The 15,259-nt window shown below is 36.6% G+C and overlaps 1 protein-coding gene across 1 annotated transcript in view; it reads left to right on the top strand.

Annotated features, from left to right (window-relative positions):
• nr3c1 (nuclear receptor subfamily 3, group C, member 1 (glucocorticoid receptor)) overlaps positions 1-12,998 on the top strand; it is a 47,682-nt gene extending 34,684 nt beyond the window's left edge. The window contains exons 3-9 of the mRNA XM_048175815.1: positions 2,038-2,192; positions 4,516-4,632; positions 4,773-5,057; positions 5,133-5,277; positions 7,304-7,434; positions 7,560-7,717; positions 11,085-12,998. Coding sequence (XP_048031772.1) covers positions 2,038-2,192; positions 4,516-4,632; positions 4,773-5,057; positions 5,133-5,277; positions 7,304-7,434; positions 7,560-7,717; positions 11,085-11,237 — 1,144 coding nt within the window. The 3' untranslated portion in view covers positions 11,238-12,998. The remainder of the gene's footprint in view (positions 1-2,037; positions 2,193-4,515; positions 4,633-4,772; positions 5,058-5,132; positions 5,278-7,303; positions 7,435-7,559; positions 7,718-11,084) is intronic.
• Positions 12,999-15,259: the final 2,261 nt, after the last annotated feature.

Raw genomic sequence — 15,259 nt, 5'->3', positions numbered from 1 at the left:
GGAGTAGATGTGAGTGTACTTTATATATTGCGTAACCATGAAGTTTGTCTGGTAATATCAATAAAATACTTAACACAAATGACAGGTATCATATTTGATTATTTATTTGGAACTTGATGGATGCAAACCAAAAGATAATATTATTGATAACAAAGCGGTAAATCAGGCATCTGTGCAAAAACAACTTCACATTATGTAACATGTTAGTCATAGACTTAAAGCTACAGACTAATAAATACTTATCAACTGGGTCATGTATTAATGCTGCAAGTCATGACATTGCTTAACATCTGTAAACAAAGGAAGTTTCGCCAGTTTCACTTTGTGCCAAACATGATCTGTCTTGTCCTGGCTTGTTTGGGACATGTCTCATTCTGTATCTTCACATGACTCCGTGTTTCTTTGTTTCTCTCACGTGTGAATACAGTAAAGCAGTGCTGACCACTGATAGTCATGCAAATACATCAACTGTAGTATATCACAAAATCTGTACCAGTTGAGTCTTGGTATGTCATTACATTGCCTGTATTATCATTGTCTACACAGTGAATTTAGACCGAAAATCATACTGATACTACAGCTGTTTGTCTTTAATGTTGCATTTGATCACTGATCTACACAGTTATAAAAGCAGATGTTATCTGTTATTGCATGAAAACACATTCGTGCTGACTAAAGAGGATATGCAACTGTTCTCTCCTCCTTTTCGCTTTGCTTCACTTGATGGATTTGCATGCAAGCCCCTGTTTATTTTATTTCTGCTACACTGTGAAGGACTAGTATTATCTGTCTTTCTCTCATGCTGAATGTGTGTGTGGGCGTTGCACATGTGGCTTCGTGCAGCCAGTGTGGAGGTGCTACATGTTTAGGCCACATTCAGCCGTCGCCCCCTGGTGGCTAGTCTAACATCCTCTATTATGTTTTGTAATCATTGCTTTGGCTTCTAACTACTTGTTATTAGATATATAGTACAGTCCAAAAGTTTGGAACCACTAAGATTTTTAATGTTTTTAAAAGAAGTTTCGTCTGCTCACCAAGGCTACATTTATTTAATTAAAAATACAGTAAAAACAGTAATATTGTGAAATATTATTACAATTTAAAATAACTGTTTTCTATTTGAATATATTTGACAAAGTAATTTATTCCTGTGATGCAAAGCTGAATTTTCAGCATCATTACTCCAGTCTTCAGTGTCACATGATCCTTCAGAAATCAAGAAACATTTAATGTGTACAATTGTACAAAATATTTGTGTACAATATTTTTTTTCAGGATTATTTGATGAATAGAAAGTTCAAAAGAACAGTGTTTTTCTGAAATCTAATCTTTTGTAACATTATAAATGTCTTTACTGCCACTTTTGATTGATTTAATGCATCCTTGCTGAATAAAAGTATTCATTTCTTTAATTTCTTTTCAAAAAAAATTAAAATAAAAATTCTTACTGACCCCAAACTTTTGAACGGCAGTGTATAATGCTACAGAAGCTTTGTATTTCAGATAAATGCTGTTCTTTTGAACTTTCTATTCATCAAGGAATCCTGAAAAAAAAAAGTACACAACTGTTTTCAACATTGAAAATAATCATAAATGTTTATTGAGCAGCAAATCAGCATATTAGAATGATTTCTGAAGGATCATGTGACACTGAAGACTGGAGTAACGATGCTGAAAATTCAGCTTTGCATCACAGGAATAAAGTACTTTGTCAAATATATTTAAATAGTACACAGTTATTTTAAATTGTAATAATATTTCACGATATCACTGTTTTTACTGTATTTTTAATTAAATAAATGTAGCCTTGGTGAGCAGACCAAACTTCTTTTAAAGACATTAAAAATCTTAGTGGTTCCAAACGTTTGGACTGTACTGTATATATATATATATATATATATATATATATTTCAGTGATAAATAAATACATTTGTGTAGCTGATGGTTAGTTCTTGTCAGTCCAAGTGAACAACGTTGATTATTATTTAATTAAGATTTTTTCTGTACATTAATATGCTCCTGTGTTCTGTGTTTCAGACCTGAAGACAGCACTGCCACATCCTCAGCTGTTGGAAAGTCCGGCACCGGCGTACACAAGATCTGTCTGGTGTGCTCCGATGAAGCTTCGGGCTGCCATTATGGAGTCCTCACCTGTGGAAGCTGTAAAGTCTTCTTTAAGAGAGCAGTTGAAGGTGAGGGATACACCTGTATCCTTGTTTTATATCTGTGGCCAGCATTTATTTGATCAAAAATACAGTAAAAACAGTAATATTGTGAAATATTATTACAATTTAAAATAATGGTTTTCTATTTTAATATACTTTAAAGTATAATTTATTTCAGTCATGCAAAGATGAATTTTCAGCATCATTACTCCAGTCTTCAGTGTCACATGATCCTTCAGAAATCATCTAACATGCTGATTTATTATCAATGTTTGTGCTGCTTAATATTTTTTTTATAACCTGTGATACTTTTTTCAGGATTCTTTATTTATTTAAAGCTGCAGTCTGTCACTTTTTTGGTTTAAAATCAATTTTTGAGCAAGTAAATAACCAGCCAGTGTTCTTACCTTAACCTGATTCACAACGGTAAGCTTGTAATAATGTTTTCTAATTGGAGTGGTACTGGTAGGTTTCCGCGGGAAATTCGAGCATGATGCCATTCGTCTTTGCATCATTATGTCACGTCTGTTTACATAAAAAACGAGTCCCAGCTAGTAGCTATATCATGTGAGGATGCAGATAATTTATAGCTAATACACACAAAGTATAACAATAATAATAATTTGCACGGTTTGATGTGATATGAGCTAAGTGATCTTTAGATTTAATCACCATTAGCAGCGATTTATTATAATCCTTTTTTTTCCCTCAGTTGGTAGTGGCAGACATGTTACTAATGCCAAGTTTACACTACAGGATTTTAAAGGATTAGTCCACTTTTAAATAAAATTTTCCTGAAAATTTACTCACCCCATGTCATCCAAGATGTTCATGTCTTTCTTTCTTCAGTCGAAAAGAAATTAAGGTTTTTGATGAAAACATTCCAGGATTATTCTCCTTATAGTGGACTTCAATGGACTCCAGACGGTTGAAGGTCAAAATTACAGTTTCAGTGCAGCTTCAAAGAGCTTTAAACGATACCAGACGAGGAATAAGAGTCTTATCTAGTGAAACGATCGGTCATTTTCGTAAGTTGAATTTGAATTTCTTCCCAATTGTCCATTTTCAAATAAAGCCGTTCGGTGTCAGTTGTCGTCAGCTCATGTAGTGTGTAACCTCCTTGTTGCGGATCATATACGTAGTGTAAAAACTTAAAGACTCCACAGCAAGTCATGTAGTCTGAACAGCACAGCGATCCGCCAATGTTTAAAGTCCTGTAGTGTAAACTTGCCATTACTTGTTCAGATGACATTTTCCGGTGAAAATTCTTATTTTGGTCATACTTTTGGTGATTCCAGAGTACATTCTCCTCAAAACATTAGATTCGTTCACGCTGAGGAGCCGTGCCGATGCACAACCCACGTAAAATTAAAATTCCACATCTAAATGCAATTGCAGGTTTGAAACAGAGATGGCGACAAAGAAGCAAAACTTACGGAATGCAGCGTTAAATTAGAAATCTTTTCTAGCAATATACACTACTGTTCAAAAGTTTGGGGTCAGTAATTTTATTTTTTTATTTTTTGAAAGAAATCAATACTTTTATTCAGCAAGGATGTGTTAAATTGATAAAAAAGTGATAATAAAGACTTATATTGTTAGAAAAGATTTCTATTTTGAATAAATGCTGTTCTTTTTAATCTTTTATTCATTAATGAATCCTGTAAAAAGTAAAAACAACACAACTGTTTCCAACATTGATTATAAATCAGCATATTAGAATGATTTCTGAAGGATCATGTGACACTGAAGGCTGGAGTAATGATGCTGAAAATTCAGCTTTGCATCACTGAAATTATATTTTAAAGTAAATTGTAATAATATTTCACAATATTACTGTTTTTGCTGTATTTTTGATCAAATAATGCAGGCTTGATGAGCATAAGAGACATTAAAAATAGTAAAACTTTTGATCAGCACTGTAAGTACACTACAATTGCACATGCAATACATTTAAGCACATTTCATTTTCACAAGGGATGAAGGCTGGTCAACAAGACAAATCAGTGGGAAACAAAAATATGTGATATTCTTTGCCTGATTAGGTAGTTAGAGACCACGACTTTCCAGCATGTTCTGATTTCTCATTGCATGTCTATTTCAGATGAGTCGTACTATGAGTCATTCGTCGGTGAAATGTATCTCTGCTTGACAGAGGAAATGCATTCTGATAATATGCAGACAAATAACGTGAATAGGAACTTCTGTTAATTGTTGTTTATTTTAGTGGCAGAAATGTTTATTGTGCACATTTGTTCGTTTAAAAAAGTAGCAAATTCATGCTTGACAGCTTCTGTTCATGACGAGCGAGTGCATCCTGTCTAATCCACACTACTCTTGATTCTCGTAGGGCAACACAATTACCTGTGCGCTGGACGGAACGATTGCATCATTGACAAAATCCGCCGGAAGAACTGCCCTGCCTGTCGTTTCCGCAAATGCCTCATGGCAGGCATGAACCTAGAGGGTAACACAAAATGTTCTACTTATTGCATAATTATACCAGTGTGTCCCCAAATGTCAGTTTAGGTTTATACAAATGTAAAATTCAATAAAAGGAAATGCATAAAGTTTGACTATTGTAAACTTTCCTCATTCACTGCTCAGCCCGTAAAACCAAGAAGGGGCGTCAAACAGGAAAGGTAATCCAGCAGCCGACGATTCCAGAGCGCAATCTTCCTCCACTGCCCGAAACGCGGTCACTGGTACCCAAACCCATGCCTCAGCTAGTGCCCACCATGCTGTCACTACTAAAGGCCATTGAGCCGGACACCATCTACGCCGGATACGACAGCACCATACCGGACACGTCCACCCGCCTCATGACCACTCTGAACAGGCTGGGCGGCCGGCAAGTCATCTCTGCAGTCAAATGGGCCAAAGCTCTGCCAGGTACAATTTGGGACATCTTAAAAAAAGTCCTTCAGCCGCATAACATACTAAAACCCTCTATTTTGCACTTTTTAGGGTTCCGGAACCTTCACCTGGACGATCAGATGACCCTCCTGCAATGTTCCTGGCTGTTCCTCATGTCTTTTGGACTGGGTTGGAGATCATACCAGCAGTGTAATGGAAACATGCTGTGTTTCGCTCCAGACCTGGTGATCAATGAGTATGTGTCTCATATAACAGGCCATGTGCAATAAGCCCCAATGTGTAACAAGAACTGGAACTATTCGTTCTGGCTCGACAATAAGCCTTGTCATGTGCTTGGTCATTCACTTGTACGAGGAAAAAGTTACTCGTCCGGGGGAGAAAAAAAGGATCATTTATTCTGAAGCAATATTTTTTTTTACAGACTTAAAGGATTAAAATATCCTGATAATCTACTCACCCCCATGTCATCCAAGACGTTTATATCTTTCTTTCTTCAGTTGACAAGAAATTAAGGAAAACAATCCAGGATTTTTCTCCATGTCAGTTTCAGTGCAGCTTCAAAGAGCTCTACATGATCCCAGACGAGGAATAAGAGTCTTATCTAGAGAAACCATTGGCCATTTAAAAAAAAAAAAAATGAATATTTTTTTTTTTTTAACCACAAATGCTCATCTTGCACTGCTCTGTGATGCGCCACGCATTACATAATCATGTTGGAAAGGTCACGTGTGATGTAGGCAGAAGGTAGGGGCGAAAAACTCATTTTCTCCAACTTCAAAATCGTCCGACATCGTTTTTACCTTTTTTTTTTTTGTAAAGGGACTTTGACTTATTTTTTTCAAAATGATTACGTCAGAGCTAGTGCAAGACGAGCATTTGTGGTTAAAAAGTATATATATACATATATATATTTCGCTAGATAAGACTCTTATTCCTCGTCTGGGATCATGTAGAGCTCTTTGAAGCTGGACTGAAACTGACATTTGGATCTTAAACCTGTTGAACCCCAGTGAAGTCCACTATATGGAGAAAAATCCTGGAATGTTTTCCTCAAAAACCTTAATTTCTAATGTCTGAAGAAAGAAACATCTTGGATGACATGGGGGTGAGTAAATGATCAGGAAATTTGAATTCTGAAGTGAACTAATCCTTTATTGTTATGAGATTAATGTTTTAAATACATTTTTGAATATAAAAATGAGAAATGTTGGGAAAAATGCAATGATGCTTTTAAACATGAACCTAAACTGCCAGTAGGTGGCGGCATATCACTTAAAGAGTGACGTTAGCTGGGTTTCCATCCAACGAAGTGAATATTTTCAAAGTTCACAAAAAAAGACAAATGCCAATTAGGTGCGTTTCCATCAAGTTGTTAACCTAGTATCCAACAGTAAATAAAACACTGTGAAGGAGCGGTCGGGAAGGGTTCGCCTAAACACGAGAAAACAATAAACGAGAGCCGTCTGAACTCTTCTCGACTTAATTAAGAGAGGACAACCCTGAAAAACCCACGACACTCTAGTACAAAAGTACGCATTTGCACACACAAGCGCCAGTACATTCAGAATTAATGCATCATAACAGAATCAAACATTAAGTTTTCGTTTACAAAACCATCAGCAGAAACAGCCGATTACGATTAGTTTCGTGGGTTTAATGTTTGCTGCATCAGAATTTATTCGGCAGATGTGTTTCCATCTCCCATTATTCGCATAAAAACCACCTCAAGTGATTTTTATTCGAACTTTGGCATTTCAGTCACTCGTTTCTGATGCAATACTTCAAAATGTGCATAAAAATGGTGATGGAAACATTGAGTCATTCAAGTGATTCGTTCATAACGCTGAATCATTGCTTTGAGAATGCGCAATAGTTCTGCTGTGATCTTTGTTTGGAACTGTTTTCATTGGTGAAATAGAACAAAAACAGTCAGTATTGTGTCAAAAATGTAAGTAACTTAATATTAACTACTTGTTTATTGAACTATAAAATCAACATTTGTAGTCATGATAATATTCAGCTTCCTTGGTCATGTTATGTTACTATATCTTATGTTATAAATAAAAAAACCCTCAATGTTTTGAATTTTTACCACAAGTCATGTTTCTTATTTGTGAAGCTCTTGATGTGTGCTGTTACTCTCATTTGTTTTGATTTCACCAAACCCTCTCACAAAGAGACAGGCAGCGCGAGTCTCAACTAACATCTTTTACTTCGGCTGTTTAACGCCCCATATAAGAGTTATTTGTCTCTGTCCACAGAGAGAGGATGAAGTTGCCCTACATGAATGATCAGTGTGAACAGATGCTGAAGATCTCCAATGAGTTTGTGAGACTGCAAGTGTCCAATGAGGAGTACCTGTGCATGAAAGTCCTTCTGCTCCTGAGCACAGGTGAGCTACTTCAGAAGACATTGATGCTTGATCCATGTATATGGTCAAGATGTATTGAATGAGCTTAACAAACCAACATAATTTGACCATAACAAAACCTTCTTATGTTTTTTGTTGTTTCTCAGTACCGAAGGATGGTTTGAAGAGCCAGTCAGTGTTTGATGAGCTGCGAATGTCTTACATTAAAGAACTGGGCAAGGCCATTGTGAAGAGAGAGGAGAACTCCAGCCAGAACTGGCAGCGATTCTATCAGCTCACTAAGCTACTGGACTCCATGCACGATGTAATGAAGTTTATCCTAAATAATGCTCATAGAAAATTATGGCTCTGCTCCAAACTCTATACAGGAGGCAGCTCCCAAACTGAGATGGACTAATATAGAACACTGTTCATAGGCAGCAACTCTGTGCGTCATACTAATACTGCTCGGGAGACTCAATTCAGCAGTTTATCCCAGTAGAGCATTGCTTGTTGCTAAGCTAATGATGCAATACTCTAATAAGGATGGATATACATGGCTCTCACAAATATTGGGTAAAATAGACCTTCTTATTGTATTTTACTTAAAGGATTAGTTCACTTCAGAATTCAAATTTCCTGATAATTTACTCACCCTCATGTCATCCAAGATGTTTTTGTCTTTCTTTCTTCAGTCGAAAAGAAATTATTATAGGATTTTTCTCCATATAGTGGACTTCACTGGGGTTCAACGGGTTGAAGGTCAAAATGTCAGTTTCAGTGCAGCTTCAAAGAGCTCTACATGATCCCAGACGAGGAATAAGAGTCTTATCTAGTGAAACCAAAGGTCATTTTCAAAAAAAATATTTTTTAACCACAAATGCACATCAGTACGTCTGCCTATGTCACGCGTAACCTTTCCAATGTGATTACGTAATGCATGGCACATCACAGAGCAGTGCAAGACGAGCATTTGTGGTTAAAAAGTATATCATTTTATTTATTTTTTTTAGAAAATGGCCGATGGTTTCTCTAGATTAGACTCTTATTCCTCGTCTGGGATCATGTAGAGCTCTTTGAAGCTGCACTGAAACTGACATTTGGACCTTCAACCCGTTGAACCCCAGTGAAGTCCACTATATGGAGAAAAATCCTGGAATGTTTTCCTCAGAAACCTTAATTTCTTTTCCACTGAAGACATAAAAACATCTTGGATGACATGGGTGTGAGTAAATTATCAGGAAATTTCGATTCTGAAGTGAACTAATCCATTAATAGACTGCACTATATTAAATCATTTAAATATTGCTAAATTTATATTATATATTATAGTAAAATAATTAGGGGTTCAATCATGTAGCGCTGAAACTCTAATTTTCCAAGGATCAGCATTCTCCTCTAAAAGTGATCAGGCAGATCAAACTGTAAGTCATAGAGACTTCTACAGCGTCACCAAGGCTTACCCCAGTCGGCCTGATGGGGGCGCTACAGCGGTGAAAAATACAAAATGGCTCATAACTCCTAAACTGTTCGTCACAGTCTTATATCGTTGGAGACACACGTCTCAGATTCGATCATCGCCCTGGCAAAATGTTCGTGTATTTTGGATTTTTCGCCCGATCGGAACCAAACCAGTGCAGAAAGATTCTCTGCAGGTCAAACATCAATAATTATCAAAAAAAAAGTTAGAATTGCATTTCACTAACGTTAAGGGGTGGAGCCACTTTTACTAAAATGTCTGTAACTCTTGAACCGAATTAGATATTTTCACCAAACTAGGTACTCATGTTTATGGGCTCAATTTTTAATCACATGAAAATAAAACTCAACGATTGGCCACTTGGTGGCACTATAAAATAAAGCATGAATACGGCTATACCTACTCAACAGTCAGTCCGATTGATCCCAAAAAACTCGGCCTCCATCAGCCAATGAAGTTCGAGCGGCTGTCAAGGTTGATGGAGGCTGATTGTAACGAAATTTGCTAGGGCCCGCTTCGCATTATTCAGCCTTTAAATGAGGAGTTTGCCTACTGACTGAGTTTTGAAACAGAGCAAATGTCTTTTATGTCATGTCATTTTAATTTAAAAACAACATAAATCATAATTGGTCCTATTTTTTGATGTACACTGCTATTTAAAGGTGCACTCGAATGAAAAATTGAATTTATCTTGGCATAGTTGAATAACAAGAGTTCAGTACATGGAAATGACATACAGTGAGTCTCAAACTCCATTGGTTCCTCCTTCTTATATAAATCTCATTTGTTTAAAAGACCTCCGAAGAACAGGCGAATCTCAACATAACACTGACTGTTACGTAACAGTCGGGAACATTAATATGTACGACCCCAATATTTGCATATGCCAGCACATGTTCAAGGCATTACACAATGGCAGCCAGTATTAACGTCTGGATCTGTGCACAGCTGAATCATCAGACTAGGTAAGCAAGCAAGAACAACAGCGAAAAATGGCAGATGGAGCAATAATAACTGACATGATCCATGATTACATGATATTTTTAGTGATATTTGTAAATTGTCTTTCTAAATGTTTCGTTAGCATGTTGCTAATGTACTGTTAAATGTGGTTAAAGTTACCATCGTTTATTACTGTATTCACGGAGACAAGAGCCGTCGCTATTTTCATTTTTAAACACTTGCAGTCTGTATAATTCATAAACACAACTTCATTCTTTATAAATCTCTCCAACGGTGTAGCATTAGCCGTTAGCCACGGAGCACAGCCTCAAATTCATTCAGAATCAATGTTCACAATATAACAGTATACAATATCGCGTTCATTATCGAAGGCGATTCATCTGCGATATTGCGTGGCTTGTCAGTGAACTACGGTTCTGTCTATTAAATGCCGCTCCATTTGAAAGCAGGTGATGGCGATTTAGCGGTAATCAGGGAACCGGCTTTACTGACGAAATGCGCGTGACAATCACATGCGATATATCGCCCAGCCCTAAATCCGACGCATGCATGCCGCATGCATGACGGACACTTTGTAAAGATCCTTTTGAGGGTTATATTAGCTGTGTGAACTTTGTTTATGCACTGTTTAAGGCAAGCGCGAGCTCCATGGGCGGAGAGCACGAGATTTAAAGGGCCAGTAGCCCTGAATCGGCTCATTTATAATGATGCCCCAAAATAGGCAGCTAAAAAAATGAATTAAAAAAAATCTATGGGGTATTTAGAGCTGAAACTTCACAGACACATTCAGGGGACACCTTAGACTTATATTACATCTTTTGAAAAAAAGTTCTAGGGCACCTTTAAAAGTTTGGGGTCAGTGAGGTTTTATTTTTTTTAAAAAAAGTATTTTTTGATCAAAAATGCACTAAAAACAGTTAAATATTATTACAATTTAAATAACTGTTTTCTATAGTAAAGTGTAATTTATTCCTGTGATCAAAGCTGAATTTTCAGCATCATTACTCCAATCTTCAGTGTCACATGATCCTTCTAATATGATGATTTGCTGCTCAAGAAACATTTATTATAATCGTCAATGTTAAAACAGTTGTGCTGCTTAATATTTTTGTGGAAACTGATACATTTTTTAATGATTTAATGCATCATTTAATGCATTCAACTTCCTCCATTTCTAAAATAACTTCTCATTTGATGAAGTGCATTACAGATGCTGTTTGAATCTCTAACCCCCTCTCTATCTCTTCAGATGGTGGGTGGACTCCTGAACTTCTGTTTCTACATGTTTGTGAATAAATCCCTCAGCGTGGAGTTTCCCGAAATGCTCGCGGAGATCATCAGCAATCAGTTACCAAAATTCAAAGCTGGGAGCGTCAAGCCGCTGCTCTTTCACCAGAAGTGAATCTCCTCCCAGCAGCAGGACACGATGCCTTAAACATCCACCCCATCCCCTCACTCCAACTCCACCCGACACAGCAGAGGGAGGCGGAGCTACGGCGCGAGGAGGGTGAGGGGTGGGGACAGTATGCAACCCAGCACGGAACTCCATGATTGACCAGAATAGAGTCGGAGGAAGAGACGGGTAATTAGAGGTTCTAAAAAGCTAACAAATGGCTGAACTGTTGAAATGACATAACCGTGAATCTCATGGATAGGTTATCCCATATATGTCGTCTCAGGTGTTTGACTCCCAGAATCAACTATTAGTAGAAGAAATCTTATTGTCTAAGGTCACTTACTATGTAGTGTTCCACAGGTCTTTTATTTTTGGAGCAGATGCAGCACTTACGGAACAGTATGCGCAGATTATATCGTCTCTTTTACCGATTTATCTTCACATAGCATACTTTTTAACTTCAGATGATAACAGTTTAAAATAATCATTTCAAATAATATGTACAGAGATAACGGCTTCAGCTTGGTTTGAGAAAATAAAACGCGTTTTGTATAACAACATATCATCACAGTTTTAAAACAAGTCATGTCATTAACAGAACTGCATATATATATATATATATATATATATATATACAGAAAAAGGGAAAATATGTGCCTTTTTTTTAGCTTGTTTCCTTTTTAACCGTTCGCCCGCACCAGACACCCATTGTTTTAGGACTTCTTCATAGTTGATTGTACTTTTATACCCACTTGCACTTGTAATTTTAAAATAACAGCTGTTTTCTTTTTCTTTTCTTTTTTTTTGGCAGCTCTGTAATCATTAGTGTGAAATTCAAAAAAGTGATCCTTATCGATGCATCTAACGATTATTTTTACACTGATTGGTCAGTCGAGAAATGCAAATCGAGCACTTTCACTTCTTGTAAATGCTTTAAAGTGGCTGGTTTAGGTTTGTTCTGCAGAAAGGTGTATTCATGTCGAAGAAAGCCATTTATTATTAATTTCACCTGTTAATTGATAGAGGAATTATGCAATGTGAAACATGACTTTTTGTTTTTTATTGTGTGTGTCGTAATTGTTCCTTTATTGCTGGCTTACATAGTAATGCCACGGGATACAACCAAAACAGAGGTTGCGGATTACATTCTGAATTCATACAGATTTTTTTGAATAGTCAGATACCGTACAATCACGCTCAGCTACACCAAACATCAACTCAGGCCCATTTCATTTATATTTGCAGCACTTCTCAAACTCTAGATTTCTGTATGTTTTTTAACCTTTTTTTTTTTAATCAGGTCTAATCCATTAAACTAACCTTGGCTGTCTGATCGTTCAGTCAGTCGAACCGTGGCGCTGGAGCAGGGTTAACTCTGGGAATTTCTACTCACCTGTTTTGTTATTTCTGTGCCAAACGTATATTGCTTTCAATTTGTACAATATAAAACTGTGCTTGTCTTAACAGTTGTCAAAAGTATATATATTCAAGAGAGGGAAAAGATGAGAATATTTTAAATTTCTTCCGTGGAATCTTGTTTAATACATGAATAAAAATCAGATGATATCTCCAGCTTCAAACTGCTTAGCGTTGCATTGTGTGGTACAGATTTAGCGATCAACACTTATTTTCAAAATCTAATCAATATCTGAGCAGCACTTTTCACTTTGCTCTTTTGTTCCTACAGATATATATGATACAAATAAACAGATGTATTTACATGAACTTTTGCAACATGTCTAATAAAATGTTCTCTTAGACCCTATAGTATCAGGAGTGGCTTGTCATGTTGTCAGAATTCAAAAGCATGGAAAGGTGGGTGGGATTTAACTCAATGCTTGGTTGTCAAAAGGGACATTTTCTCACCTTTTATGGGGCGAGGGTCAGCTAATAAAGAGGCAAGAAATAGTAAATAAAATGATCTTTTTTTTTTTTGTAAAGGTGTTTGCACACTAAGTTTGAAATTTTCGAATGCATTTTTTCATATTCGTCATCCTAAAAATTCGTTATGCAAAGAAACCTTGCACTTGCAATGTGTATTAATAATAAGTTGCGAAAAAAATCGCAAAACAATACAAAATGAGTCTTCAAGCAGTGAGGATGTTTTTGTTGTTTGACACGTGATCCGAATCATGATTCGACACAAAAGATTCATAACGCTCCGAAGCTTAATGAAGCAGTGTTTTGAAATCGGCCATCACTTTTTAAGTCGTTATTTTGCACCAAAAATATTCTCGTTGCTTTATAATATTAATATTGAACCACTGTACTCGCATGAACTGATTTAAATATGTTTTTAGTACATTAATAGATCTTGAGAGAGGAAATGTCATTGCTGGCTATGCAGATTTCATCAAAAATATCTTAATTTGTGTTCTGAAGATGAACGAAGGTCTTACGGGTGTGGAACGGCATGAGGTTGAGTGATTAATGACCTTAGCCCTGTCCAAATAGCCACACTTGCAGTCTTTGCACTTGACCACTTGCCTACTTATATGACGTATTTCCTGTATTTTGCTCAAGTAGGTGTGAAGACTGCAAGTGTGTGTAGAACTTTTGATTACCCAATGGGACACACTTACAGTCTTGCAAAAAGTGTTTACAAAGCTTTTTTTTATTATTATTATTATTTTCATTGCTTTGCATTTTAAAATACACTTCTAAATGTCTGTTCAGTGCTCACTATGTAACTAACAGAAGACACAATATTAAAATTGTGCTTCTTTAAGTGATAAAAAGCGGTTGCAAATGACGTACAAAATACACACAGCCTACTCATCTTTGCATCAATAAAATGTGCGACACTTTATATTTTACTACCAAATTATATGTAATATATAATTAATTTAACTTACAGTTTGCCTTGACATCTCGCGATTTTGGTGCATGCGAGTTCCCGAACATAATGCATGATGCACTCCAAAGCGGTATTCAAGATAGTGTGGGTTTAGTGTGCGTTAAGGGCACTTGGGCATTTTTAAGACAGTCTTGCGCACTTAATTCCTGTCGCGTGCACGAGCTCTCAAGTGGCCAAGACCGCAAGTGTGGGTATTTGGACAGGGCTATTATTTTCATTTTTGGGTGAACTAACCCTTTAAAAAGAGAAAAGGAAAGGAAATATTGGGTCCATCCAATTCTGAGATTGCGTTCCACCTCCTTACCAAGGAGCTGCGGGATTATCCCGAAATAATCAATGTAGGTGTAGGAAATACTGGTGTTATACATATGTAATGGAGGCCAGCTAGTAAGAGCTGTGCGTGTAAACCTCACTCCTGTTATCAAGAGGTGCTCTAGTGACTGACGCTAGGGCTGCGGACGCCTCCCATGCCAGCGGACCCGGGTTCGAGTCCCACATAGAGCGTGTGGTTCGCACAGGAGGGGTTACACAGTCATAAAAACTTTTATATTACATCTCTTTGTATTCCGCACTTTGTCGTACAGTGCTTTGTGCTGCGGGATGAAGTGGATCAACTTGTCAGACGCCATTCTGGAGTTTGGCGTTCGCATGTACGGTGGCTCTGATTTGTCAAAACACCTCAAAATGCTTGCTACAGATAAGAAAATGCAGAAATTGAAACTGATCCGAATTTAGTTAAAATGGTATTTTTTAAATTATTACTTCTAAACGTGTTTTAATAATGTTTTATTTTTAATTTATTTATAATAATTATTAAACAGAAACTCAAATGTGTGATCTTCTGGGTTTACTATTATTTAATGTACCATAACATATCTGATGCTTAATTAAATCTCTCTAAACTTTCATTTTGGTTGAATTATCCACCAGTGTTGGGGTAACGCATTACAAGTAACTTGTGTTACGTAATCAGATTACTTTTTCCTAAGTAACTAGTAAAGTAACACATTACTTTTAAATTTACAAAATGTTACATATGACAAGTTACTGTTTTCTCATTTATTGACAGCCCTCCTGTCCTCATGTAAGAAATAGTAAGTGCAAAACGTTGTGCAAACATGTTAATGTCGTTCTAGACTAAATGTGAACATGCATTTAACTCATCTCACTT

The sequence above is a fragment of the Megalobrama amblycephala genome, linkage group LG23 (genome assembly GCF_018812025.1).
Source record: "Megalobrama amblycephala isolate DHTTF-2021 linkage group LG23, ASM1881202v1, whole genome shotgun sequence".
NCBI classification, from domain to species: domain Eukaryota; kingdom Metazoa; phylum Chordata; class Actinopteri; order Cypriniformes; family Xenocyprididae; genus Megalobrama; species Megalobrama amblycephala.
The sequence above is the reverse complement of the archived record's forward strand: the minus strand, read 5'-3'. Positions and strand labels throughout refer to the sequence as shown.